The sequence below is a fragment of the Nymphaea colorata genome, chromosome 7, assembly GCF_008831285.2.
Source record: "Nymphaea colorata isolate Beijing-Zhang1983 chromosome 7, ASM883128v2, whole genome shotgun sequence".
Taxonomy (NCBI): Eukaryota; Viridiplantae; Streptophyta; class Magnoliopsida; order Nymphaeales; family Nymphaeaceae; genus Nymphaea; species Nymphaea colorata.
Genome location: NC_045144.1, coordinates 5,792,496 through 5,818,320, shown reverse-complemented (window position 1 = coordinate 5,818,320; position 25,825 = coordinate 5,792,496). Strand labels below are relative to the sequence as shown.

The 25,825-nt window shown below is 38.0% G+C and overlaps 3 protein-coding genes across 4 annotated transcripts; 1 reads left to right on the top strand and 2 right to left on the bottom strand.

Annotated features, from left to right (window-relative positions):
* The first annotated feature begins 1,640 nt into the window (after positions 1 to 1,640).
* On the top strand, positions 1,641 to 8,810 carry LOC116257907 (probable polygalacturonase). Its single transcript, XM_031634931.2, has 5 exons — positions 1,641 to 2,575; positions 4,399 to 4,519; positions 6,152 to 6,400; positions 7,476 to 7,629; positions 7,975 to 8,810. The coding sequence occupies exons 1-5, from the start codon at positions 2,132 to 2,134 to the stop codon at positions 8,498 to 8,500; spliced, it is 1,494 nt and encodes a 497-aa protein (XP_031490791.1). The 5' UTR covers positions 1,641 to 2,131; the 3' UTR covers positions 8,501 to 8,810.
* A 1,479-nt stretch (positions 8,811 to 10,289) lies between these two features.
* On the bottom strand, positions 10,290 to 16,990 carry LOC116257279 (photosystem I chlorophyll a/b-binding protein 6, chloroplastic). 2 transcript variants are annotated; one of them, XM_031633895.2, is made up of 5 exons: positions 16,850 to 16,990; positions 14,928 to 15,128; positions 12,955 to 12,992; positions 11,893 to 12,407; positions 10,290 to 10,602 (listed from the first exon to the last, which is right to left on the bottom strand). In XM_031633895.2, the coding sequence occupies exons 1-5, from the start codon at positions 16,897 to 16,899 to the stop codon at positions 10,585 to 10,587; spliced, it is 822 nt and encodes a 273-aa protein (XP_031489755.1). In that variant the 5' UTR covers positions 16,900 to 16,990; the 3' UTR covers positions 10,290 to 10,584. The 2 variants fall into 2 exon arrangements, with proteins under 2 accessions (XP_031489755.1, XP_031489756.1); XM_031633896.2 differs by having other exon boundaries at positions 14,928 to 15,092; positions 16,850 to 16,970.
* Positions 16,991 to 21,996: 5,006 nt separating this feature from the next.
* Positions 21,997 to 25,825, bottom strand: LOC116258192 (uncharacterized). Its single transcript, XM_031635344.2, has 2 exons — positions 25,704 to 25,825; positions 21,997 to 24,055 (listed from the first exon to the last, which is right to left on the bottom strand). The coding sequence occupies exons 1-2, from the start codon at positions 25,751 to 25,753 to the stop codon at positions 22,159 to 22,161; spliced, it is 1,947 nt and encodes a 648-aa protein (XP_031491204.1). The 5' UTR covers positions 25,754 to 25,825; the 3' UTR covers positions 21,997 to 22,158.

Genomic DNA, 25,825 nt, shown 5'->3' with positions numbered 1-25,825 from the left:
CCTCTAGGATCCACGACTGCTTTGGGATATGGATAAACTTACAGTTACTTCTAGCAACTCAAGAGTAACATCTGCCACCATTTGCAGTCCAGTTATATATAACATTCATGGGAACTAAACTATGACGGGTTTCACTAGCCCATTGGCTTAGTCAGCTATGCTACATTCCTTAAAAGCTGGAGTGACCAAATGGACTGACGACACAAATTAAAAGTGGCTGTTGACTATTAAGTAGCGGCATAGCCACATTGTGGCTGGTGTGGGCAGTTACCCACACCAGCGTCTTAAAAGTTTTTTTTAAAATAAAAATCTTAACTATATATATATATATATATATATATATATATATATATATATATATATATATATATATAAGTGTTCCATTAAATTTGAGTTTGTTTAAACAAATGCCCCTCCAATTAATTTTTCTGGCTCTCATTATGGGTATTTTGCTACTTTGAACAACACTCCTAGGTAGTTCCAAGGCAAAACTTTTTAAAGAGAAAAACTTTTTAAAGAGAAAGGGGTTTAGTCTTTGGTTTTACTTGTCTTCAACTTCACGTGCAAAAAGGAAGGAATCGAAGTACAAATGAACCCTACCTGACTTGCCATATTTTTGTATCTATTTCAATGTCCGGACTATGGTTATACAACTAGCCAAGTAACTCATGCTCATAAATTCAACTGCAACTCAAGTTATTTAATAAAGAATTCAAGGTCCATAAAGCAAAGTTGACGGAGTCAACAGGTTGTATTTAGCGGAGCTGAGCTTGAGCCAAGGTCCTTTAGACTTGAGCAGGGTTCGAGCCCACCTAACTGGGCATGAACTCTAGTTCATGTTGAGCCCTAGAGTTGGCTCCTAAAAACCGAAACCTCCCCATGTTTGTTGTATAAAGGTTGTAAATCTTACATGTTTGATTGATCATGGCGTTAACAGAGGAATTCCTGTGTTAGCCCATAAGAGTTGAGATTGTGAATAGATATCATATTTTGGATTTTTTGAAAATTGAAAAGAAAAAAACTTCATATTTGGACAAACAATAAATCACCAAAGTAAAGAGATTGATATTAAACTCAACCCGAGGCATTAAATAAAGTCGATTTGGTAAATAAAACAGTTTGTAATTATTTTATGAATCTATTGCAAATGTATAAAATGTTTGTCAAACAGTGTTTAAGTCATATTCATAAAACAGTTGCATACTATTTTGTTTGTCAAACAAACTACAAGAAGGCGATTAAGCTGTTTCTAAAAAATAGGATGATCTAAGAAGATCTCAAACAGTTTAACTATTGAAAGTTAATAAGCATGTACTTAATAGAAATTCTCAAAGTAGCACTATTCTAAAAGAAGGAAATTCTCAAATAATTGCCAATAATAAAAATTTTAACGTCAAATAACAAAAACATCATTTTCAAGAAGAAAAATATCTTTATGAAAGACAGTTTTATCGTTTATATTTTTTAAAAAGTAATATTTTCTTATAGTAAGAGCACCTTGAGAATTTCTACTTTAACTTTCAAGAGCCATGCAGGAATTCGTGATTTGCCTGAAATACAAGCGCTTTTTTGGTAATTTTTTTAATTTCTCAGTTGCTTTTGTCCTGTGTGCGAGCAGAACTCAATCTTTCACGTTTTCAGGATCCTTGAGGACAGAGGGTGGTATTGGTGTTAGAACGCCTTCCAAAGGGCGGAAGGTGTAACTGATCTGCTTCGAGCGTGTCCACAGCCGACTCTGTGTCGTCTCCCTCGCCCCTCTCCGCTTGCTCGCAACAGAGAGAGAGAGAGAGAGAGCGGCCATCTTGACTCTGTGGTCTGCCTCAACTCTGCGGCCCCTTTCTGTTTGCTCCCAAGAAAGAGAGAAAGGAAGGAGAGAGAGACCATGGTTTCACTTTCGATCAGTAGAATTAGAAACTAGATCCTCTCTCTCTCTCTCTCTCTCTCTCTTGTAAAGCCCTAGAAGGAGAGGGAGAGATTTCTCCTGACAATGGGTGGATAGTCCCTGGTTTCTTTATGCTAGTTTATGCGATAGTCCATCTTCGTATCCCAGGAAGCGCTGTCTCTACTCTCATTTGAACTCCACGGGCTCTTCTTCCTCCCGCCGCTAGCTGGGTGCCCGTAATCGTCAGAGATGGCCGACGTGTACGGACTTCCTCGGTTCCATCGGAGCAAGTCGGATCTACGTCGCGGGATATCGACTGCTTTTTCTTCCTTGCTCTCCTGCCGTTACCAGGTGTTGCTACTTGTCTTCTGGATCGGCTGTTTCTTGACCGTCTTCTTCTGGCAGAAGAGCTCCCTCAACGGGCTCTGGATCTTCAGGCAGGCGCCATTGCGGGCTCCCGCCCGGCCGGTGCCGAATCTCCGGCATAAGGTGTTTAATCTGACGGATTTCGGGGGTGTCGGCGACGGGAAGAAGGTGAACACGGAGGCGTTCGAAAAGGCTGTCACGGAGATTGCGAGGCATGGGGGAGGACAGCTCAATGTTCCTCCTGGGATCTGGTTGACTGCGCCCTTCAATCTGACAAGTCATATGACTCTGTTCCTCGCTGAAGATTCAGTCATTCTGGGGATTGAGGTGCGCATTGTCGTCGAGTCATCATCCTCGTCGTGGATTTCATCTACTCTGTTATCTGTGGATCTAATTATGCTGTTCGTAGTGATACATCATCGACATCGTTATCTTCATTATTGTTTTTAATATTTACCTCGTTACTCCTGGATTCAGTCATTTAATTATTAGTCTTCATTATCATTTATCAGTCCGTTTGTTTAGTTTCTTCACTTATTTTTACGTCATGCATCCTTCATGTACGCCGATCATATTTGTGGTAACGTACACTTTGGTTTCGTCATTATCAAGACCCTGACTATCGTTTACATCGTTGTCTGAATCGTCATTTTCACCATTCTCTGCTGTTGCCTGCAATCTTTGGTTTCAAATTCTTTTAGTTTTTGTTCATGTTGCTGTTACTGGCGAATTATTGTTTTTATTTGCTTAGGGAACGGTCCAATATGATGCCGAAAACATTTAAATCAGAACGGACTAAATCGACCCCTACTGGCCAATCATCAATAGCATGACAACGCCAGCAGGCTCTCAGAGTGCGTGTGTGTGTATGGCAACTGGCAAGGACATTAAAGTTATTTAAAGGTTTGAAAGTATCTTTATATTTCTATTGAAAATCTTTAGCATTTTGAAAAGGAAATATGTTAGAAACAGAGTTCTTTAATTTTGTTTCCAACTAAAGCATGAGAATGACACAAGTTTTGTTTTGTTTGAAGTGCTTCTAGATGATTTTCATATTCTGAGCCTATACACCTAAAAAAGTTGTTGCAAGTGTTGATGAAAACACGCAACTGGAAGCCACTTCACACCTAAGGAATCATGGTCTAACGACTGGCACGTTGGTGACCATTGCTAGCGTTTTCTTAGAACCTTTGGTTTACCTCCTTTAGGGACAATTTCTGTTGCTTGGATGCTTATTGGACTCCCCGATGTCTACTACATAACAAAGGCCGCTGACGTCAAACTAAATACTTATTCTCGTTCATCTGGTATGAAAGTCTGCTCATATATAGGAGGCCTTTTTTTCACCTTGCTAAACGAGTGGTCCCTTGTGTTCCTAGTTTCCCCCAATGTGTTCCTGTGTTGATCACCTTTGTCCAAGCTCACTTACTAAAGGATTTATTTATTTTTCCTTTCCTTTCATCAAGAGCTCATAACTTTACTCTATGTCTAAATGTTCTTCTGTCTTGGTGTTGTCATGTACATCTTCAGACTTCAGCCACTGCGTAGCACAAACATCACTATAGGGGCCATTCTTTGTGGAAGGTTTTTAAACCTTTTGGAAAAATGAGAATGTTAAGAAATAGAACATATTAAGAATAAATACAAATGATGACATTATGAGTTCCCTACTAATTTCGCTACAAAAATGTTGACAGCAATTCAGTGTAGTTCTTAGAATCTGAATAGAAACAATAAGTGGAAGATATACAGTTTAAGTACACATAGACAATGGATTTCCTTCTAAAATAGGGAAAACATAGATATTAATGTGATATTTATTTTCGGGTGACGCTTTGGAAATATTTCAATATTTGCCTGAAGAATTATCTGTCTTTTTTCTTTTCTGCTATTAAGCCTGTGATGTTTCATGATGTTGCTGATATTTGTGAGCATGATTTACTATTTGTTTCAATTTTTGTTTGTTTGCCTATTTTGGTCATACTTGGTTCTTTGGGTTATATCTTCATCTTTGTTATGCATAAGTTATGTCCTTTTGCAAGGTTGTTTTTTTCTTCTGTTTTTAACTTTGAAGTTACTAATTGTTTGATTTTACGTTGGACATAAATAACTTGCTGATTTTAGGTGCTAATATATTTTTGCTTTGATAGGATGAAAAGTACTGGACTTTGATGCCCCCTTTGCCATCTTATGGATATGGGAGGGAGCATCGTGGACCTCGATACGGCAGTCTGATCCATGGTCAGAAGCTCAAAGATGTGGAGATAACAGGTAAAGTGTTGATTCTCTATGTCATACTAGAAACTGGTGTTGGTGGTATTGTGTGTACATACACAGATGAATGTGCATACAATTTTGAAGCTCATTTGATGGAGATATGAACAGGAAGCTTTTTTTTTTTCCGTTTTTGTAGATCAAGCCTTGATATAGAACCAGCACCATCAGCCTGTTATACAAGTCCACGTTGTAAAAAAATGTCATGGAACCTATACCTGTTGGGCCCAAATTTAGGCAGGTCACTTAACACAAAAAGTTGAAATTGGAAAAAATACAAAAACAAGAAAAAAGAAAAAATAGAGAAAATGCTCTCTGTAAGAACATGAATTTTAAAGCATTACAAAGTAACAATGATATGCTATCTAAAACATGCATGTTGCCATATTGTCATTAGAAATAATTAAACTTTTCCACTTGAAGCACTCTCAATACTTATGGCTATCAAATAAATCAGTTTTATTATTTATGAGTTACTCCTTACAGTTTGAGACAGCTTAATGGTCATAAAACTTGAACTTTCTTTTGGATGATAGGCAATGGTCTCATACAGAAACCATGAAAACCCTAATTTTGTTGCAAAAATTTCATTCTTATATCTTATTTTATTTTTTACTTCATATATGCAAGAATGCTCTTCATAACAAACTTATTGTCCAGTCTTAAGGAATTTATGTAACCTTACATTGTTTTTGTTTTTGCCATTTTTATGTTTTGAAGGTGTAGTTTAAGATACACCTCGTATCGTGTCATAAGAGAAGATATGGGGCTGTATATAAGCCGTACACAATACGTTATTGCTAAACCCCTGAAAGTAGTTTTATGGGTGTAATTTATCAGTTTTCCACATTGTTCTGATATGTGCCACATGATGCACCATGATACCTGGCTACAATATTGATCCAGGATACAGTTCTTAGGATGTGAATGGTAACCTGACATTGAGATTCATTAGTCATGATTTGTTGGACAGAGTTTTTCTGGTTATTGAACATATGAATAGGATCAAAAGTGGATTTTGACTTTTTTAAAAGTAAAACATTTGAAGCTTATATATTTTCGGTTTCACGTGCATCCTTGGGCTGTTTGTATGTTGTTTACTTCTATGCAATGATGGGTATAAGTGAAATGTCTTCTATGCGAGAGTTATTTGGTTGCAAAAGAGAGGATAACAGTTAACATTGTCAATAAGAGAGGATATATTGTTCAGATATAGAGAAGAGACCAAGATTATCTATCTCGTATTCATTGCAATCCAATTACGAGCACATGCATTATCAACAGCTAGTTCTACCATCTAAGGTTGCATATTTGATAGTGAATGTTAAGATACTGTTCTGAATGCTAACATCCTTTCCAGTTTTGAATCCTAAGCATGAGACTTTGGAGGAAAATCAGATTGCTCCTGTGCAATTGATAATATCACCGTTTGCTTCCAGTTTGAATGTCACTTCTATTTATGTAGCAAGCGATTGAAGCACTGATTATTTGATGTACTAAGCACAAAAGTGCTACAACCAATGTGGTCTTCTTGTCAATGTTTGCATGCCATGAATTTTATTTTAGCTATTTTTTACTGTTTAAGGTAACAGAATTCTCTGATTTGAAATATTATTCTTTGCAATTCAGGCCACAATGGCACGATAGATGGACAAGGTATGATATGGTGGCAGAAGCACCGGAAAAAGCTTCTTAATCATACTAGGGGTCCTCTTGTACAGATAATGTGGTCAACTGACATACGGGTCTCAAACATCACTTTACGCAATTCTCCATTTTGGAATTTTCATCCTTTTGACTGCAAGAATGTACATATATCTGGGGTCACAATTTTAGCTCCGTTGCATGATGCTCCAAACACAGATGGCATTGATCCAGGTAAGTATATGCTTTATTCCAGCTATAAAATTTGCTGGGTCTTTAAATAATTGGTTATTTAGGGAAAATCAAGTGTGATTTATTGGAACTTCATGCTTTGGACACTCGCTTCTGTCCCAAAACTGATTCACTTGCAATTTTTCCTGTGTGTGGAAATCCTAAGAGAGACATATTATATTATACAACTTGTTCCATAATTTCTTGACTTAGGAGCTAGCTTTCATTCTCAAGAGTCTCGGATTGCACTTTAACTCAGGTTCAACAGAAACTAAAACTCAAAGCTGCCAAATTGTAGGGTAGTGTGCTTACACACTTTAGGATCTGGATACACCAAAAAAACAACATATGATTGTTTTCTTTTGCAGATGATCAGTCTAAATATGACTGGCATCATCATCTACATGTTTTTTGACAATATATTTTGGATTTGTTTTCTTAACCTTTCTGGTTACTCTGTAACCCAGTTGCCTGTTACTTTTGACAGTAAGATAGGGCATTCTCTTATCTCTAGTACTATGAGGTTAGAATGGTGTTTTCCTGGCAAGGTGGCCAGACTTTAAGACCTTCAAGTTGAATGAGAAGAGTTCCCTATCTAGGATGTACTATTGGTAAAACCTTGTGGATGAGCAGATGATATACACATCAACTCTGTCTGGCATCTATTTTGATGATAATTGTCACCGTTATGATCTTTAATTGTGTACTTCCATTATTGTCTACTTTTTTGCATTGTCAATGGTTGGATAGGATCAACTGAATGGTCCTGCAATATCCCTTTGAAAATGTGATTTGACGGTTGATTAAATTTTCTATAATAACATGCCCATAGGTGCATGTTTTGCTTATTCTTCCCGTCTCATTTTTGGAGAGTTCTCTAGATACAGAAACGAAAGGCAGCACACATTGTTTACCCTACTTGCATCTCCTTGTTTATCTATTTGTGATTAAAACTGTATCTTGGTTATCCTTAATCCTTTTAGCCTTGCCCATATTGGAATGCCTTTTTCTGTTTCTTGTTTCTCTTTTCATAATTTAGAGCACTAATTGTAGTATCATGTTACTTGCCTACATGCAGACTCATGCGAGAATGTAGTAATTGAGGATTGTTACATAAGTGTTGGTGATGATGGAATTGCAATAAAGAGTGGGTGGGATCAATATGGAATTAATTATGGTCGGCCATCTACCAATATTCATATTCGGAATTTAGTTGTTCGTTCGATGGTAAGGTAAGGTGCTTTTTCATTGACTACATAATCCATGGTTGCTTTTTGATAAACTCCAGCATCTTTGCATTTCATGAATGGGGTATAGGGTGGTAGTTAATAGTTATGCTTTTAGGTTTGATGTTGCATTATTCCAAATTCAACTCAAGCATGGTATGGAACTTTTTAGTTTTTATAAAACCTGCCTTTAAAATATGTTGGTCTATTTCACGCTCATTAGCAAACAACTTGCATAAAAATGCCATTTGCAAATGTCTACCGTGTCGAATCAATTTGCATCTTTGCTTGCTTGGATGCTCATATTATTATAAATTCCACTTAAATGCAAGATCCATGAACTTTATGCAGCGCAGGAGTATCCATTGGCAGTGAGATGTCTGGGGGTGTTTCTAATGTCAGCTTGGACAATGTCCACATTTGGAAGTCTAGGCGTGGGGTCAGAATCAAGACAGCAGCAGGGAGAGGTGGTTATGTGCGACATATTTCTTACCATAATGTTACCTTTGATGACCTTCGAGTCGGGATTGTCATCAAAACCGATTACAATGAGCATCCTGATGAGGGTTATGATCCCAAGGCGCTTCCCATACTTGAGGACATAGTTTTTGAGAGTATTCATGGTCAGAATGTTCGTGTGCCTGTTCGCATTCAAGGCAGCAAGGAGATACCGGTGAAGGGTGTGGTATTCCGAGATATGTCTGTTGGTCTTCAGTACAAGAAAAAACATGTCTTTCAGTGCTCTTATGTTCAGGGCCAAGTATATGGCACTATCTTTCCTGCACCCTGTGAGAACCTTGACCGATATGATGAACATGGGCAGTTGGTTAGCCACTCTGCATCAACTAATGCAACGGATATAGACTATGACTTCTGATACGTTATCCCTCCGATCAGGTTGTTGTTACAATATGGGGCATGTTCCCCCACATGTGGAGCTCTGGTCCTAGATGAGCGCCTTGGAATAGAGAAAAGGTGGCTCTGCTTTAGCCGATCAGCTGATTTGATTCTTTTGTTCTCAATTTTTTTCTGTTGTTGTTTTCCCTTGGCTGTACAGAGGAAAAAGAGGCTACGTTTAAAACCTAAGAAGAGAGAATGTGGTTTTCGGCTAATCGCGGAATGAGAGCAAGTATTACATGGATATATATTCTTCTGTGAATTTGAAAATCAGCAGTCATATTGATATTTATGGCCGAGTTATGGGAAAAATGTTTTCATTCCTACTCATGGTTCCGATGGTGATCTCAGAAACCAGGGATGCTACAGTAGGCATTTGATAAGGTCCAAGGCAAATGAAACCAGGAGTAGGCCATTCATTGAAGCAAAATCGGAGACCTCCACTTCAATGGAACTACCTCCTCAGAACCATGATCTTATAAAATAATACCAAGTAAAAGAAAAATTTCCCGTTTCCCTCACTCACTATCATATAGGTACCGTGAATTCAATAGGGATGTAAGCGAATCAGATATCTGACTGAACTACTTTCAAAAAATGGATATGAAACAAAAACAAGGAATTTAACATCCCATTAAGACACCAAAACGAATTTGGATTTAAGAATTGACAAAAAAATTCATGTTCTGTTTCGAATAAACATCTATGATCTAATTAGATTTGGGTTTAGATTCAATTTTAAATATCCTATATTCAACAATCTATACAGTTTGAAAGTCAGTTCCTACATGTCACAATCTGGTCTGGATTTGGCAGTGTATTTAAAAATCATATTCAGATGTAAATTTAAAAAACAAGTTTATATAAAATTTCGATTGTGAATCTAAAAATCGGTATGATGTTAGATTTTTTTTCTTTAAATTAAATCCAAATTCGTAAACATCTTTTAAGTCAGATATGGCAAAGGATCGGCTGACAATCCTATTCAAAAGCCTATGACAAATCAAACTAGTTAGAAGCCCTAGAGGCTCAACGGCTATCCTACCTGACTTAAAACTCGCCTAAATATCCTGCGGACGCCTAAAAACTAAGGTAGCATTTGATTGCACAATTCCGATTGGATTTATCCAATTCACTAAATCATAAGCTTTCCGATTTGATTCGAACAATTATTTCCATAACATTGCTTTTAACTATCAATAATACTTGCATTCCATTTACAGGATTTCCCGGACCCCCATAGTTTCATTCTCTCCACACTTTGATATATGTGACTGTAGCATATTTATTTTTTAGGGCAGGAAATGACCAAAATGCCCTTACCACTGAAAAGCAAGGTGCCCCTATAAGGGCAAAAGTGAAATAGGAAAAAAGGTCTGCCACAAAATGTCCAAAATGTCCCACTAGTTCAACTGTGGAAATATTGCTTCCTGTATTAGCAACATAACATAGAAAGAAAGTTAGCAAACTTGCTGGACCGACTCAAGAATCGGTCCAGTCAACTCGGATCGCCAAGAAATCCGGCCATGAGTCAAGGTTAGCTCGGCTTGCTCCTGACTCCACCCTCACTCCCTTGATTCAGCTGCAGTGATTTACATTATGGTTTTTTGAATACTCGACCGAGTCGATGAATAAACTCATTGACCTAGTGACTAGGTCATATGCCGATCCAAGTCCGAGCCATGGGTTTGCCAACTATAACAAAAAGAGCTGTGAAATTCTTAGTTATTTTGGAGTGTTGTTTCCTGGTTAGATTACTAAGAAGCGAGTTGACTAATAGCTTTCTTTTTAGACTCAACAACTGCAAACGTTATTTTCCAACTCTTGTTAACCCTGTCAAGGGTATTTTTTTTTGTTGTTACCACACCCTTGCCAATACAAGGAAAATAAGTAAAAGATTTCCCCAAAAAAAGGGGGAAAAAAGGAAGAAAAAGGGCTACAGAGAGAACCAATTGATTTTGATTTTGAATAAGGAAGCCATCATGATCATCGTGATAGGACAATTGAATTTCGCCTTACCATGCTTATAAACATGCATCTCCAAATGCAACATTTACACCAGCATCATTGAGATGACAGAGCCTGGCCAAATCGCACACAACATAAGAAAATCGATAAAGGTCACACATATATATATCAAGTGAATGATAAATCTAGCTATATAGAGTCACTTAGCTCACTTACAAGAGCTGATGCGTATGCATAGCAATAGATAGGTGAGAGAAAAACAACGATAAAAAAATGCTAGACAATTTAGTCATCTATAATCTATTAGTTCACAACTTTTTTTTGGCATTTGTCTCTCAACCGTCCATTATGATGGATCAAATGAACCTCATGAGTAAGTTTAGGATTCTTATAGACTCTCTCTCTCTCTCTCTCTCTCTCTATATATATATATATATATATATATATATATATATAGAGAGAGAGAGAGAGAGAGAGAGAGAGAGTTGAGATTTTTAAGTCCCATTCTCTCCCTCGAATCTATCCATTTTGAAACGACTAATATAGCTGTGAAAAGAAAATATAAAAACAAAGAAACAATACAAAAATAGGTGAGAAAAGTGAGATTAAAGTTGGAAAAACCAGTTTCAAAATGGGTGGTTCAGCCCATTATATACACGTACATAATTGTCTCTGTATTATGTGCCTATTATTTTGAAAAAAACCTAAAGGGGCATTTGGCCATAATTATGTGAGTGTATTATGAAATCTATCTCAACCTTTGCAGCATATTCACAAAACACCAAGTGTGTTCAATGAATCTACCATAATCTTTTGGATAAACAAAATACTTAGGTTGTGTTTGTTTCACAAAGGATCTAAGATCCATGGTGACCTAGGATCTCATGTCCATGGATTTAAAGATTAGAATGCCCCCCATCCGACTTTAAATCCATGGTTTTTAACATGTAGCATGATCCATACTACTGAGATCTTCAGTTTGTTTAAACTCTCAAACCACACCCTTTTATGCAGCCTTGAATCTCGAACTCAACCTCAGTGTTTATGTTTCCAAACACCTCCATGAAACCAAAAGACCAGTGCAGCTTGAGTGTTCAGGGGATAACGGAAAGCCTTGTGCTCGTCTGTTTTAGGAAAGAGTATTTTTATCTTTTTTCTGGAGAAAAAAAAACCTTTTGGTTTCCATGTTCATGGATTATGACCAAAAGCCGGCCTCTGAACCGTTTGGTCACATAGTCAGCTGGAGTAAGACAGCCCGACTCAAGCTTAAGCTGAGCTAAGTTGTTCCCAAGCAAGAATTAGCTACGGGGAGCATGGAACATTAGATCAAGCTTCCTTGAGCTCAGACTTTTGTCACAGCTCATACTAGCATGCATGCAATCAAAGAAACAATCAAGTACTTACTGAGAAGATGTTGGCATGGCCAGGATCAGCTAAGTGTGCCATCAGGTTGTCCAATGGGCTTCCGCCTGTATAGACTGCCTGGAACCAGAAGCCAACAAAGGCTAGCATGGCCAGCCTCCCATGCTTGATCTCCTTGGTCCTCAGCACCATGACTGGTTCAGGCGACCCTCTGCCCCACATCCATGGGTCAAACCATAGCCCGCCTGGGTAACCCACATCAGGTTTGTAGCCTTTCTTGGTTGGATACTTGGGCTCGATGTCGACGCAGCCAGGGTTGAGCATGTCAGCCCATCGCCTACCCTCTACCCAGCCCATGAGCACCATTTGGGTTATAAACAGGGTCCACGTATCGGCAAAGTAAGTTTGCTCTCCTGCAGTGTACCATGAGAATTCGTCGATGAAGCCGAGGTTCTGTAGCACTTCTGGGACAAGAATTCCAAAGACACCCAACATGGCCCATCGGCCATGCATAAGCTCAGCCTGGGCGAACCATTTCAGCAGCTCTGGGTCCGAACCTGGAAAAATAGGCATTGTTTAGGAAGACACAAGTTTCCCATTGGAAGCCAGTTTTTGCAAGAAAGCAATCTCAACACATTTCACTCAAACAAGGTGGACATGAAAAATTGCCAATCCCCCCATGAATACGTACTACTACTGCTTATATGGTAATTCTTTGGACACGTTGATTGGCTCAAACTTTGACAAGTCATGTGAAAAGATATTGTGTTAGTTACTAAATGTTACTAATTTAGGCCAACCAGGTAGGTGCTAGAGATGAAGAAGAGTGGTTTGTCTTAATTTGATTTTACATCTAACAAGATTTGAATTACCACATGATTTGTCACAAATGATAATTTAATGAAATTATATGCACAGTTGTTTTGGTAGTGGTTGCTTATTAATTATTATTATTACTACTACTAATTGTGAATTGTTTTACTTTCTTAGAAAGCAAATATCTCCAATTGACAAGGAAGATGCGATTTCTTGAAATTGGCTATCAGCCTATCAAAATCACATTAAGAAAGCAAGGCAAAGCATTTCTTGGAAATAATTACTCACCTAACCCAAGCGGATCAAAACCAAAATCACCAGGGAGGCTGCAGCGTGTAACAATAAATGAGTTACTACGTATTTAGTGGTAAGTTTGAAGAGTAAAAATGAAAAGGAAATAACTAATTTATGTGCACTTTGGCAGAAACACCTTAGCAATTGGAAAAATAAAAAGGATGATGCAGAACAGGTGTGCTAGGAAGGAATAGTGTAACCCACGAATTCTTAAAAGAGAAAGACTTATATCTAAACAAATGATTGGCTTCATTGATTAAGAGACTCAGGAGTCGACTTCTCCCTTTCACTTCAATGTCTACCTACTTCCCATCACACACGGTAGTTATAGAGAAGAAACAAGTTTGTTTCACAAAGTGTATATACATTTCACGGAAGGTGCTTTAACACCTTCTAAATTGGAGAAAACGATTCATTTTGTCTCCTCCTCAACATTTTAACATACCATTGTAGGTCATTCAACTGTTGGCCCAACCTGTAGCGGAATGTCCACACAAACAGCTCTTTCTGCAACAGAAAGGGCCAGTCTACGCTCATGCACAATCTCAAAGCCCTCCATTGGAGGTACTCTTTGTAACCTCCAAGAATATATAGGAAACCAAGTCCTGTTAGAATAATGTTGAGGACAATACCATTGTTACCAAGTCATCAGTTATGAATACATATCTGCTTCTAAAGTCCATTATCTTCAACTGTCCTCCAGGAGACTTAAATTATGCTTATCTTGGGCATCCTTTACAAATCCAATGTTTTATTTCTTCTACATGGGCTCCCCTAATTGATAAAATGAAAAGCAAGCTTCAAACTGTCCATTCCTGCTAGTTATCTCTGGCTGGTCGTGTCATCCTATTACGTCATGTTTACTGGCTTCTATTCCCTCACACGTTCTGCAGGCATGGGAATTGATGGAATGGTACATTTGAATCTAACTGAAGGCATCTTGTTGCTTGCTTTGAAATGTAAAAACTTGATGTCCTAAGTTGAATATGTGTTCATGTTGAACCATTGAATAAAATCTTAATCATAATAGCAAAAGTGCATTTGAATCCAAGTGAGAAGATACAGAGCAAGACCTACTAAGGCCTCTATGTGAATACTCTTTGTTTCATATGAGGAAAGAAGAAATTTCTAATTCTCTCCATATATGACCTTGGAGACTACTACCATTTATACTTTATGAAATTTCAGATTCAGGATATCATAGAATCTGAGATGATACTGGTATCCACACATTAAAATCACCTCATACCCTATGAAATAACAAAATATCAGGTTTTATTAATCACTTTATGAATATCTCCCTTAGATAGTATATAATGTTCGAATTGTTAATAATATATAAATGCCCACATACAGATTCCAACAATCTCCTACTCCGGCCAAATATGTCATTACACAATCTTACATTATATGGTAATCTTATGAGCTTAAATTGATTACCTTATAAAATGTCATTTCCATCAATTTTGCACATTCATATTGACAAAAAACTAAAGCAGTCTTTACTAAAGTTAATGTAGCTAAACCAATCAATGATCACATATGTCAATATAGTCAATGACATAGATCAGACATAGATGTGTAGCATGAAAATTACATGCAATGTGATCATAACATGTCTATTCTCCATTAGTCATACTTCTTTCTTTATTGAAATAAAAAACACATAATAATAACATGGAACCAACACTACAAACTGCATCCTTGTAGAAAATAATAACATGTATGCCTGTTACATAAGAGCAATCAAAATACAAAAAAAATAATGTCACATAAAAAAAGCTGAAAACAGATAAAAATTATGATCTGGATTGATGGCATACACACATCAAGTGGTGACCATAAAATTTTGAATTTCAAACCATGGGACTTGATCGTTCTGCAAGTAAAATGTTACCAACTTATGGTTTGTGAAAGGACATGATGCTGATTATTAATTTTCATGTATGTGAAAGAAGGCAAATTACCTGCCATCAAGCCATGGAGGTGGGGAGCTTCCTGGGAACCATAGTGGCCTATCTGGAGGAAGGGGTTCACATACGGCAGAGACCCCCTTCGTTGCAGCCACCTTATTCTTTAATCTTGAAAAAATCTTGAATGTCTTTGATGATGAGCTTATGTTGATCACCTCCCTATGCACGAATGGGACATTGACTTTGTTAGTGTACCTGCATTGCAAATAAAGGATGGATGCACAAGGTTTGTAACATCAGCAACCAAAGAAGTTAAGATGGTTCTATTTATGTAATCACAAACGGCATTGTTTAATCAAACTCTAAACTATAGTCTTTTGCCATTCATTTAATACGAGTATAACCTATAAAGTATAAACTGCCATATCACTAAAACAAAACCGCCAGTCTGTATTGATTTATATTGTACATTTAAAAATGCACTATGAACCACTGAAGCTTTTTATTTTGAAGTGGGAGCTTGGCTTCGGCAAATTCTCTGCAGTTCGTGCCAAAAGAAGCATCCTTGGTATTAAATATTGAGACATATATGGCTCACTCAATATGAAGGTCGGAGCTCGAAGTCTTTGTAGCCAAGTTTACAGAGGTAACATGTAATAATGCCATATTTGAGACATATATCTTTCATATTAAATGGAGGCTAAGGAATGCGTAGATAGATTTGTTATCGTTCAGAAGAAAATTATATGTTGAGACAGAAAGGCCATTAAATCCATATAAATGAGGCTATCCGCTATCCTTTCTTTTGTCAATAGGAAAGCTGGGGTTGGGCTAATCTGCTTGGTCAGATATTGCCAAGAGACAGAGAATAGACTAATTAACCTGCTTTACCATATTGGCTTTGAACTTGAAGGCCTTAACTCCAATTTCCAAGACAGGTGAATGAAGTTACTGTTTGTAAGCTGTTCTTCTAAGGGTGTAAAAAAATTTCTCAATAAAAGAATGGCCGACATGAATTTTAAATCCAGAAAATCCATTCTACTAATTTAATCATGTAAATTTTACTAATTTAATCATGTGACTTTAGAAAAGCCACCAAGAGGAAGGAAAGAGATTGTCAATATTTTAAGTGAATATTCTTGCTAAACAAAAAAGGTTTCCTTAGTTGCAAAAAAGAATTAACAGTTACATGAAATTGTTATACCATTTCTGTTCACTGGTACTAGAATCAGGTATCCCCTGCAGTGCTGTAAATATCACTCTCTATCGAAGCGAATTGGCCGACACGTTTTACGACCGCCCCTTGTCGATATGATACAAGGTCGGTATATGTACATAAATCAGAGTTAATGCAGGCGGCGGTCGAGAAAAAATGCCAAACTGTAAAACGACGCTAAACCCATTTTACCCCACAAACCCCAACCCGCGAAACCTATCGTGTTCCAGTTTTCAATCAGGCTATCCTTTATCTCCTTTCCAGGTCAAGAAAAGGTTTTCCGTTGAAAATTTCCCAAAAATAGTTGTTATAGTAGAATGTACGTAAGAATGCATGTATAATATACTGCCCAACATGCCAAAAACTAACAGATGGAAAAACAACAGAAGAGTTCAAACCCGTAAAAATAGCCGCAGTTACTCTTCTGGAAAAAGTATCACATCCAAAAGATTCCGCGTCAAACTCAACATGTCTTGAATATGGCACCAATGTCTACTATTTTTCACTAATCACGATCAACCTCAAGAACAGAGAGTAAGGGCTTGTTTGGTAGGAGGGAAGTCATAGGCAAGTCTACGATCGAGCAGTTTCTGCTCAATGCCATTTTGATGCTCAAAGGCCAAACTCACTAACAGTTAAGCAGGTGTAGCCACAAGTAAGAGTTTATGCAGCTCCGGCTGGTGGTAATGGTCCTCTTTTACAAACGCTAAACAAAAGAGTGCGTGTGTGCGAGAGAGAGAGAGAGAGAGAATGTGCTGACCTTATTGGTGGTGCTGAGTTCAGAATGGACATGGTTGCAACTGATGCCATTGCCTCCCTCTCTGTCTCTCCCTCTCGCTCCCTCTCTCTGTCTCCCCTCTCCCTCCCTCGGAAGAAGAATGATTATCTCGTTGGGTAGAAGTTAAACATGTGACCAGAAGCTCGAGGTCGCAGATAGGTGGGTCCATGTCCTTTTGTCCATGGACAAGTATGATAATTGCTGGAAAACGGGCAATTTTCAAACGATCTAAAAAATAGGCAATAGTGAAAGAAACTAATTTTTCATATTTTCAATCCACACACCTAAATCCTTTTATGAATAATTAACAAGATTTGTAAGATTGTTCCCGAGAAACTAATGGTCAAGTTACTAGTTATTATCTTACCTCTAAAATTAACACAACAATTACTTTACTGATACAACTATTCGTGAAGAACTTTCTACAACACAACAAAAAAAATTATTGCATGTTTACGTTAAATATCAATAAAAAAGTTATTAGGATATAATCTGTCCAGATATTACTATTATGGGAATTCATTAAGAAAGTCAATACTCAATACAAACTAACGGAGCTACAATTTCGACTAAGGGGCTTTAATTTTTTTTTCTTTTTATCACATTAACTCAATCTAAAGTTTTAATATCCTAGAGTTGATGGAAAATGACTGTTTTTTTATTAATGGTGCAAAAAGTCAATATTTTTTTCACAATAGAAAAGCTTGTCTCTTTTTACTATCCACCAATTCTTTAGGTGTCGTTCAAGGTTTTAAATTAAGACAACAATATGTTGCGTCCAAGTGGGTCATGGATCTGATATGCCAACAATGTTCCTCATTATGCATGGAAGCATTGAAGATGACAAAAATGTATTACTATGGGGTCGTTTGGCAGATGGAATATTTTGTTAGTGTTCTATGGTTTATTCACTGGTAGATTAATCCCAAGTGTTTGTAATGCCAAACAGCTCTTATGGATTGAGCACTCTAGAGCATTAGATAGCGATCCTTCCAGAAATTCTAAATTTTGATGTTTTATGTAGTCTGGTAAATTCAACCTCATTATGCAGTAAAAGCAGTGAAATCTAGGCAGTTTGAGCGTTTTAAAACCTCTGGAAACTAGAAAATGAGTGACCTAATGCCAAGAAAAAACATAATCTAGCATGTAGAACTAATGAGCGTATGTATGCTGAAATGTTGAATTTCATAAATTCATGGCTGACGTGAAGCATGAAATTAAAATTTGGGTTGTTTCAAATGAAATCAAATCGACTTTTGAAAGTTCATGTCTGATATCATTTGTTGAACCATGCCTTTTCAAGCCAAGAATTCTTTGACGCTGTAAAGCGTTTCTACCATCAGTGTATGAATCACAGACGTAAAAAAGTGTCGATAAGAGGGGTCGATGGCTCAAAGATGCTATGGTCTCAATGGGGTTTTCTGACGTTTTATCTCACAGTCGGCAATGCATCCCCTACAGTGACGAAATCTTGGACGGTTGCAATAAGTTTTAGGAACGATCTTTTAATGTTGCTGAAGTTAATATACAGTGATGAAAATAGACATGGTGAGAGTATGTACACTGACGATTTAGACTGTCTTAAAGTATCCCTCCAATGGCAATTACATTGTCACTATTGACTGCCATTACAACGTGGTGTTCATGTCAGCAACCTTTTATTGACGCTAATTTCCCGTAAATGAAGATGGACGTAGTGAGAGCCTATCATTACCATTTTTGACGCAAGAAAGACGGCCGCTAACGACCGTCTCTTTTCTTTTCTTTTTTTTCAACTAAACATAACAAAATGGCTCACATATAAACAGTACACTGAAACGGCTGTAAAAATTTTTTTGTGTTCATATGTAAAAAAAAATGTAAACAGTTGAGCAAATCAACACAAATACTTTTATTAGTCAGTGATATAATGGCGTTTAGAAAGGGAAAAAGGAAATCTTAACAAAACTGTATGATTATTGGCACAATGGTCTACAAACAAGAAAAACATTATCTGCTTGAAGTTCAGCAGAACATTGGACTAGCTCAATGATCAGTAATTCATTCCCAGATGGCCTCTTCCTCCGGTTGTCCAGGCTCTTGAGAAAATCCATAATCTGTAAGGTAAACACACAGATTTAACTCTCTCACTTTGAAGTAAAATAACAAATTCGAAACTGTTGTACAATGAGGATCTGAAACAGGTACAAGGTGTGACACTAGCTCGGTCTCCCAAGTAGAGATGGAACGGCCGGACTTAGCTCACTATAATGTTCTTGATAAATAATATATCAACAATGGAGCAGACTTCAAATACTGTTCTTAGCTATACTGGTCTTAACAAATAATTATCAACATCACGACTGTTCCTGATATGCCACCCTATTAATTTCAAATGTCTTGCAAACCCAATTGCACAAAAATTTTTTGTACTAAGCAGGATCCGTCGCTGACTGTTGTATTTAGCAGTCTAAATGCCTCCTCCACATCTTTTACTTTAACCTGAACATATGGGCTTAAAAAGATTAAAAAAGCTGTATATGTACACGATTGTATATGTTTCCAAGAAATAAAGACTAAATTCTCAATGGAGCTGAGCCAGTTCGGTGTAAATCAAGCTCCCTTAGTAGGAGAATGAAAATTTTTTAACAGGAACAGTTGAGGATTAGGAGAATGGTTCTCCATGTGGTGCTGGATGTTCATGTTTTTGCTTATTTTAGAAGCAAGAAAAAGTCACACGCATAGCAAAGAATGATCACGGTATAGCTTGTCTTAACTAGATACTTCCTGATGTATATTTTTTTTTTTACATTAAAGGAAATTGTGCAGGAAAGAAGGTTTGAAGTCTGATTGATATAGCTAAAACCAGCTGCTTGAGCAGTCTCCCTCGCCTGGTTACTGACCTAGGTCGAGAACTCATGGCTCCACATCTAAACCTGTGTAAGGATCATATGCACTGAACCATCTGGAACATTAAAATTTATAGAAAACATAAGACAAACTTATATGCAATGAAACCATTACACAATGAACAACAGACATGCTAAATATCTCTAGCTGGTAAAGATCAAAGGTAATCAATCAGAAAAGAAAACTCAACTAAAAGCTGTCTAGAATCTCCAAGATCAAGGGTGGAGGTGGTAGTTGTTGTGACTGGTACCATGATATAATTGTGGTGTTGTCATCACTTTCAGAAGCCACCAGGGACAATCATAACGCCTCAACCAGTCTGTATAACCTAGCTTTAACACAAGCTTAAGCTAAGGAATAGGCAGAGAGATGGAGTGGGGAGACGACAAATTAAGGTTTTGACTGGGATCGAAACATGTCCACGAAGCGGCTTAATCAAAACTTACACCATCTCGCACGACGATATCATGATACAACTTGCTAGTTACTTACAAATCAAGGGGTAGAACAAGGAGGAGGATATGCATGACTCAAGTAGGAACCCTTTCTTGCCTTAAACCCACATAATATGGAATTAGCCAACTGTACAATGTCCGCAAGATTAAATATGAACCAAAAGTTCACTAAAATCATTCATATCCAGAATTCCTTACTAATTATCATTCTTTTTGCAAAATCCAAAGTCAACCATTCATGTTTAACCCCACAAGAAAAATGGTAGTTTTTTGGGCAATCCTTTTCATGGTTAGTTTCTATCAGGCCTCCAAGGATATGCTTGGGACTCACTTGCACAAAGCCTGGGAAATCAAACTCGAAGCAACCAGCTCCCTTACCTTCGCACAGTTGATAGCAATTGATCCTCCCAATTAATGCATATAACTATCAAAGTCATATCAGCATAGAACAATAATCTTTATTCTTAACTTAGTTTCTACGAGAAGAATAGGAGCCATAATCGTTGGCATGCTTTTAAAGTTTTGGGCTGTTAGATGAGAGATCAAGGATTTTAAGTTATAGTTTTGCAAACTCATTGAAGAAATGGGAAAAATTTAAGGTTCCTCTTGGATCTATTATTTCACAATATTGATTTTTTTTTTAAAAAAATTTCCAACGTAGTTTAAATAAATAACAATCAGTAAATTGAAATTTTTGGCTGCCATCTACTTCTCTATTCTGCACTTATAAAAATCAAGATTTGAAAATATCAGAGTTTAATTGGAAGCAAGATATTGTCACCGATAATGTCACTTTAATTAACCGACAATATATTTCTGACAAGAACATGTCTTGAAGTAGAATAGGTGTGCTGCCAAATTGTCAGGATTTTAAGGAACTATAGAAGATGATTGATTGGCAAAACACCTTTAATAACAACCCCACTTGGTCTCCATAGTTTCCGTGCTTTTAATGTGAACTTGACAATCAAATTAACTGGCTCATTGCGATTCTCATGGCAGACATCCATGCCAGCCACGTCATGTGCACATAAGAATTCATCCTACCATGGAACCCTTTCCAAAGACCAGATGTTTCTCAGGAAAAGAGAGAGAGAGAGAGTTTTCAAAGCCAACATGAGAATAATTGTAGATGTCAGACTTTCTGTCCATCGACAACTTTCAACCAAAGATTCAAATGAATAGGGATTCTTATTATAACGCACATATTCCATTTCAGCATATGATGTTTCTTACTTCTTTACACACTTCTACCACATTGTTCTTGGACTTACATTCTTGGAGACCCATCATATATTTCTGAGAAAAAAAAATTGTTCTAGCAATAGTCAAGGTTGAAATCAAATTAATCAGTTGCAACTGTTTCTATGCCCCAACTTTTGCCTCTATATATTGAAAATAGGAAGCCATCCTCCCGTCTGAAAGCTTACTAGTTTGCTCTACACTCATAATACAACATATAGCTTGAAAATGCCTTCCCACAACAACTTCACGCATATCTCTATTTTCCAGTTATCGAGATCGAGGGGATTTGGACTTGAAATTGTGATAGAACATTCGCCAAAGGTGGAAACATCTGTCCCTTTTAAATCAAGGAATCCGAAAGTCATTCTGTGGAACTGGCAATCCCCCTTTCTTGAAATACATCACCCAAAAATTACCAGCAGATGAACATAAAAACCTGGGAGACACCATCATTCTCCAACTATCACACCATTTCTCTTATGCAGCAGAATGTAGAGGAGGATGGATCAAAGAGAAATTTTTGAACCCACCCGATGTCAGTTTCAGTTTGGCAGACCATATAGGTCATGATCTTTTTTCTCTTCCCATGGAATTGTGTACATTCCAAAACAAATATATATTCCGGAACAAGGAGCAGAAAGAGAGAGAAGAAGAAAAAGGACGCAAACAACAGCATCTATGATAAATTTCAACTTTGAGAATTCACTCAATGGCCTGGACACTCTCTAGGATCGACCTGGGTTTAGCATTTCCAGATAAATGATGGAGAAGAATGCCTGCAGCAACACTGACATTCAAGCTCTCAACAGCAAGAAAGGACTGAAACTCTACACCTGAGGATCTCTCGCTTTCATCTTGGTATTCATCCTCACCATTACCAACAGAAAAATTTGCAGAGATCCTTACCAACTGCGTACATGACTGCTCGACCAGAGGTCTCAACCCTTTTCCTTCACTACCCAACACTAGAATGGTAGGCCCACCAGCAGAAGGGACCTCGTTTAGTGGCAAAGCCCTTGAAGAGACTGAACCTCCAAGAACCCGCCACCCATTTTCAGCAGACATTGACAGAAACTGCATCATATTCCTGCAAGACCTCAGCTCCATGCATTCAAGCGCACCAGCACTGGCCTTACTAACAACCCCACTCAAAGGAGCAGAGTTCTTGGCACAGACTACCACTCCTGCTGCACCAAAGAAATAAGCAGACCGAATTACAGCGCCAAAGTTATGGGGATCGGTGACCTCATCCAGAGCAACCCAAAGGGGTCCTTGTTCTTCCTTGCATGAACTAGCATCCAACTGCCTAATGCTCACCATATCCAATGGAGATGCATCAAGAATGAATCCCTGGTGAGGCTTATTATCTGCAAGCATGTTGAGATCATGCTTTGATGCTTCTTTCATGCTCAGTCCTATCCTCTCCGCAATCCTCATCACCATTTTTACACTTTTCTTGTCCTTCTTCCTGTTGCTGCCACCCAACTCCAAACCTTCTTGAACATACAGAACATAAAATTCTCTCCTCCCAGTGGTTAATGCAGCTAGAACAGGGCCAACACCATAAACCACCTCACCGACTATCTTTGGCAGAGTGGATTCATGAGCTTCCTTCCACACCTTCTGACCCCAGTTCTCTTGCCTGTTCCATTGAACAACATCTGGCTTATCAAATTCATCTCTTGCATCCAGGACTCTACTGTATCTGTCCCTAATTCCACTCCATCTTGAATTGCTGGTAAGCTTCTTTTTCCCCTCTTCCGCTTCATTTTCCTCATCAGAATCTTCATCATCTTCTGCTTCCTGGGGCATCCAATCTTTTCCCTTCATTGCTGTCTTACTCCAACCTTGCAGAAAATGGTGGTCATTCGCCCCATCCTCCTCACCACCAAAAGATTGGTTTCTCTTCCACCTGCCTTTGAGACCTCCTCTATCACCTCCTGATCCAACTTTCTTTCTCATGCTATCATCCACTCCACCTCTATTATCCACTGAAAGATAGGCTCTGGCATTGTCTTCCAACTTATTGTAGCTTGTTTTCATGGTGGCCTTCTTCTCAATCTCACTGTCTCCAACTAGAACCTCCACATTCTCATTCATAGCATCATCTCTACCTTTTGAAAAGTAGTTATTGGCGGCAAGTTCCCAAGAAGGACCATTACGTCCACCGATGGGACTCTTCTCATACTTCTTGTACTTCTTCCCACTGGTCTCCTTCCTCTTCTTCATCTCTGAACCTCCATATTCACTTCCCCTACCTTTCTCCAAATACCACCTTCCATTTTTCAAGCTAGATTTCGACAGAAAACTCTTATCTGGGTATTGGAATGCACATCGACTATATTTAAATGATCTGGGGAACCATAGTGGCCTATCTGGAGGAAGGGGTTCACATACAGCAAAGACTCCCTTTGTTGCAGCAACCTTATTCTTTAACCTTGAAAAATCCTTGAATGCTCTTGACGGCAAGCTCATACTGATCGCCTCCATATGTGTGAATGGGATATTTACTTTGTTAGTGCATCCGTGTAGTGAATTAAAGCATGGATGCATAAGAGTTACAACATCAGCAACCAACAAAGGTAAAATGGCTCTTGTTCTGCAATCACAAACAACATGCTTTAGTCAAACTCTGAGCTAAGTCTTTTGTCATTCATCTAATATATACTTTTATATCACTAAAATAAAAATCACAAGACTATATTGCTTTATATTCTACAGTTTCAAATGCATTATGAGCCACCAAAGCTTTTTATTTTGGTATGCAATTTGTACAAAAGAAGCATCCTTGCCTCCTTGGTATTAAAAGTTTCGACGTAGTTCATTCATTCAATATGAAGGTCTCAACTCCAATTTTCTTTGTAGCCAGGTTTACAGAACTGACATGTAACAATGCCAAAACTTAGACATTATTTCATAATAAATGGAGGCTAAAGAATCTGTATATAGATTCTGTTTGCTGAGACGGAAAATTATATGTCGAGAAAGAAAGGCCATCAAATTGGGTAGATGCTATTATTTCTTTTTTCAGTTGGAAAGCTGGGGTTAGGCTAACATGCTCTGTCAGATTATGTGAAGAGATAGAGATTAGACTAGGTACCCTGCCTATCAGATTCGCTTTGAACTTCAAGGCCTTAATTCCAATTTCCAAGACCAGTGAAGGAAGCTACCGTTTTAAGCTGTTCTATTCTGAGGGTGCCAACTGCCAAAAACAAATTCACTAAGCCATTTCTACTAATGTGATCATGTAAATTTAGAAAAGGCACCATGAGGAAGGAAAGAGATTGTCAATATTTTAACTACCGCCCCAGATGCTTTTACACGATTCCATTAAGATGATCATCACACAAGCCACTACACGGAGTGCCCAAGTAGATATAATTAAAATATTAGAAGTTGAAGTTAAATTCAAGTAAATATTCTTGCTAAACAAAGAGGCCTTCCTTACTTAGAAGAAATAATTAACAGGTACATTTCTGTTCTCTGGTACTAGAATCAGGTAGCTCCAACAGTGCTGTAAATAGCACTCTGTATCGGAGCACCGTTATTGATATGATAGAAAGCCGGTACATGTGCAGAAACCAGAGCTAGTGCAGGCAGCAGTCAAGAAAAATGCCAAACTGTAAACCGACGCTCAACCCATTTTACACCCCACTATCCCCAACCCGCGAGGCCCATTATGTTCCAGTTTTCTACAACGCCATACTTGGATCTCCTTCCTAGGTCAAGAAAGAGTTATCTGTTGCAAATTTCCCAAGAACAGTTGTTATAGTAGAACATATGTAAGTACATGTATAACGAGACTGCCCAACATGACAAGAAACTACTACATAGAAAAACAATGGACGAGTTCAACGGATAACCACAGCTACTCTTTTGGGGAAGTATCATATCCAAAAGGTACCACGTTGAACTCAAGATATCTTTTAATATTTTAGCAAATGTTTACTATTTTGCAGTAATCATGATGAAGCTCAAGCATCGACAGTCAGTCGTAGGCAAGCATCCGATTGAGCAGTTTCTGCCCAACGCTGTTTTGATGCTCAAAGGCCAAACCCGCTAAAGTCAAGCATGTGTAGCCACATATGAGGATTTATGCAGTTCCGGCTGCTAGTCGTCCTCTTTTACAAATGCTAAACAAAAGAGACAGAGAGAGAGAGTGCGCGTGCGTCTGCGTGCGTCTGTGTGTGTGTGTGTGTGTGTGTGAGAGAGAGAGAGAGAGAGAGAGAGAGCTGGAATCTGCTGACCTTGTTGGTGGTGCTGAGTTCAAAATGGACATGCCTGCAACGGACGCCATTGCCTCCCTCCCTCTTTCTCCCCCTCCCAGAATCAGAGCGATTATTTTGATGGGTAGCAATTTGGCAGTGGA

Coding starts and splice junctions, on each gene's coding strand:
- LOC116257907 (XM_031634931.2), top strand. CDS start 2,132: ATGGCCGACGTGTACGGACTTCCTCGGTTCCATCGGAGCAAGTCGGAT. Junction 4,520..6,151: donor CAAAGATGTGGAGATAACAG/GTAAAGTGTTGA, acceptor TTTGCAATTCAG/GCCACAATGGCACGATAGAT. Junction 7,630..7,974: donor GTTGTTCGTTCGATGGTAAG/GTAAGGTGCTTT, acceptor AACTTTATGCAG/CGCAGGAGTATCCATTGGCA.
- LOC116257279 (XM_031633895.2), bottom strand. CDS start 16,899: ATGGCATCAGTTGCAACCATGTCCATTCTGAACTCAGCACCACCAATA. Junction 15,129..16,849: donor AACTCAGCACCACCAATAAG/GTCAGCACATTC, acceptor TTTGCAATGCAG/GTACACTAACAAAGTCAATG. Junction 12,993..14,927: donor CCTCCATGGCTTGATGGCAG/GTAATTTGCCTT, acceptor TACACGCTGCAG/CCTCCCTGGTGATTTTGGTT.
- LOC116258192 (XM_031635344.2), bottom strand. CDS start 25,753: ATGGCGTCCGTTGCAGGCATGTCCATTTTGAACTCAGCACCACCAACA. Junction 24,056..25,703: donor AACTCAGCACCACCAACAAG/GTCAGCAGATTC, acceptor TTGTGATTGCAG/AACAAGAGCCATTTTACCTT.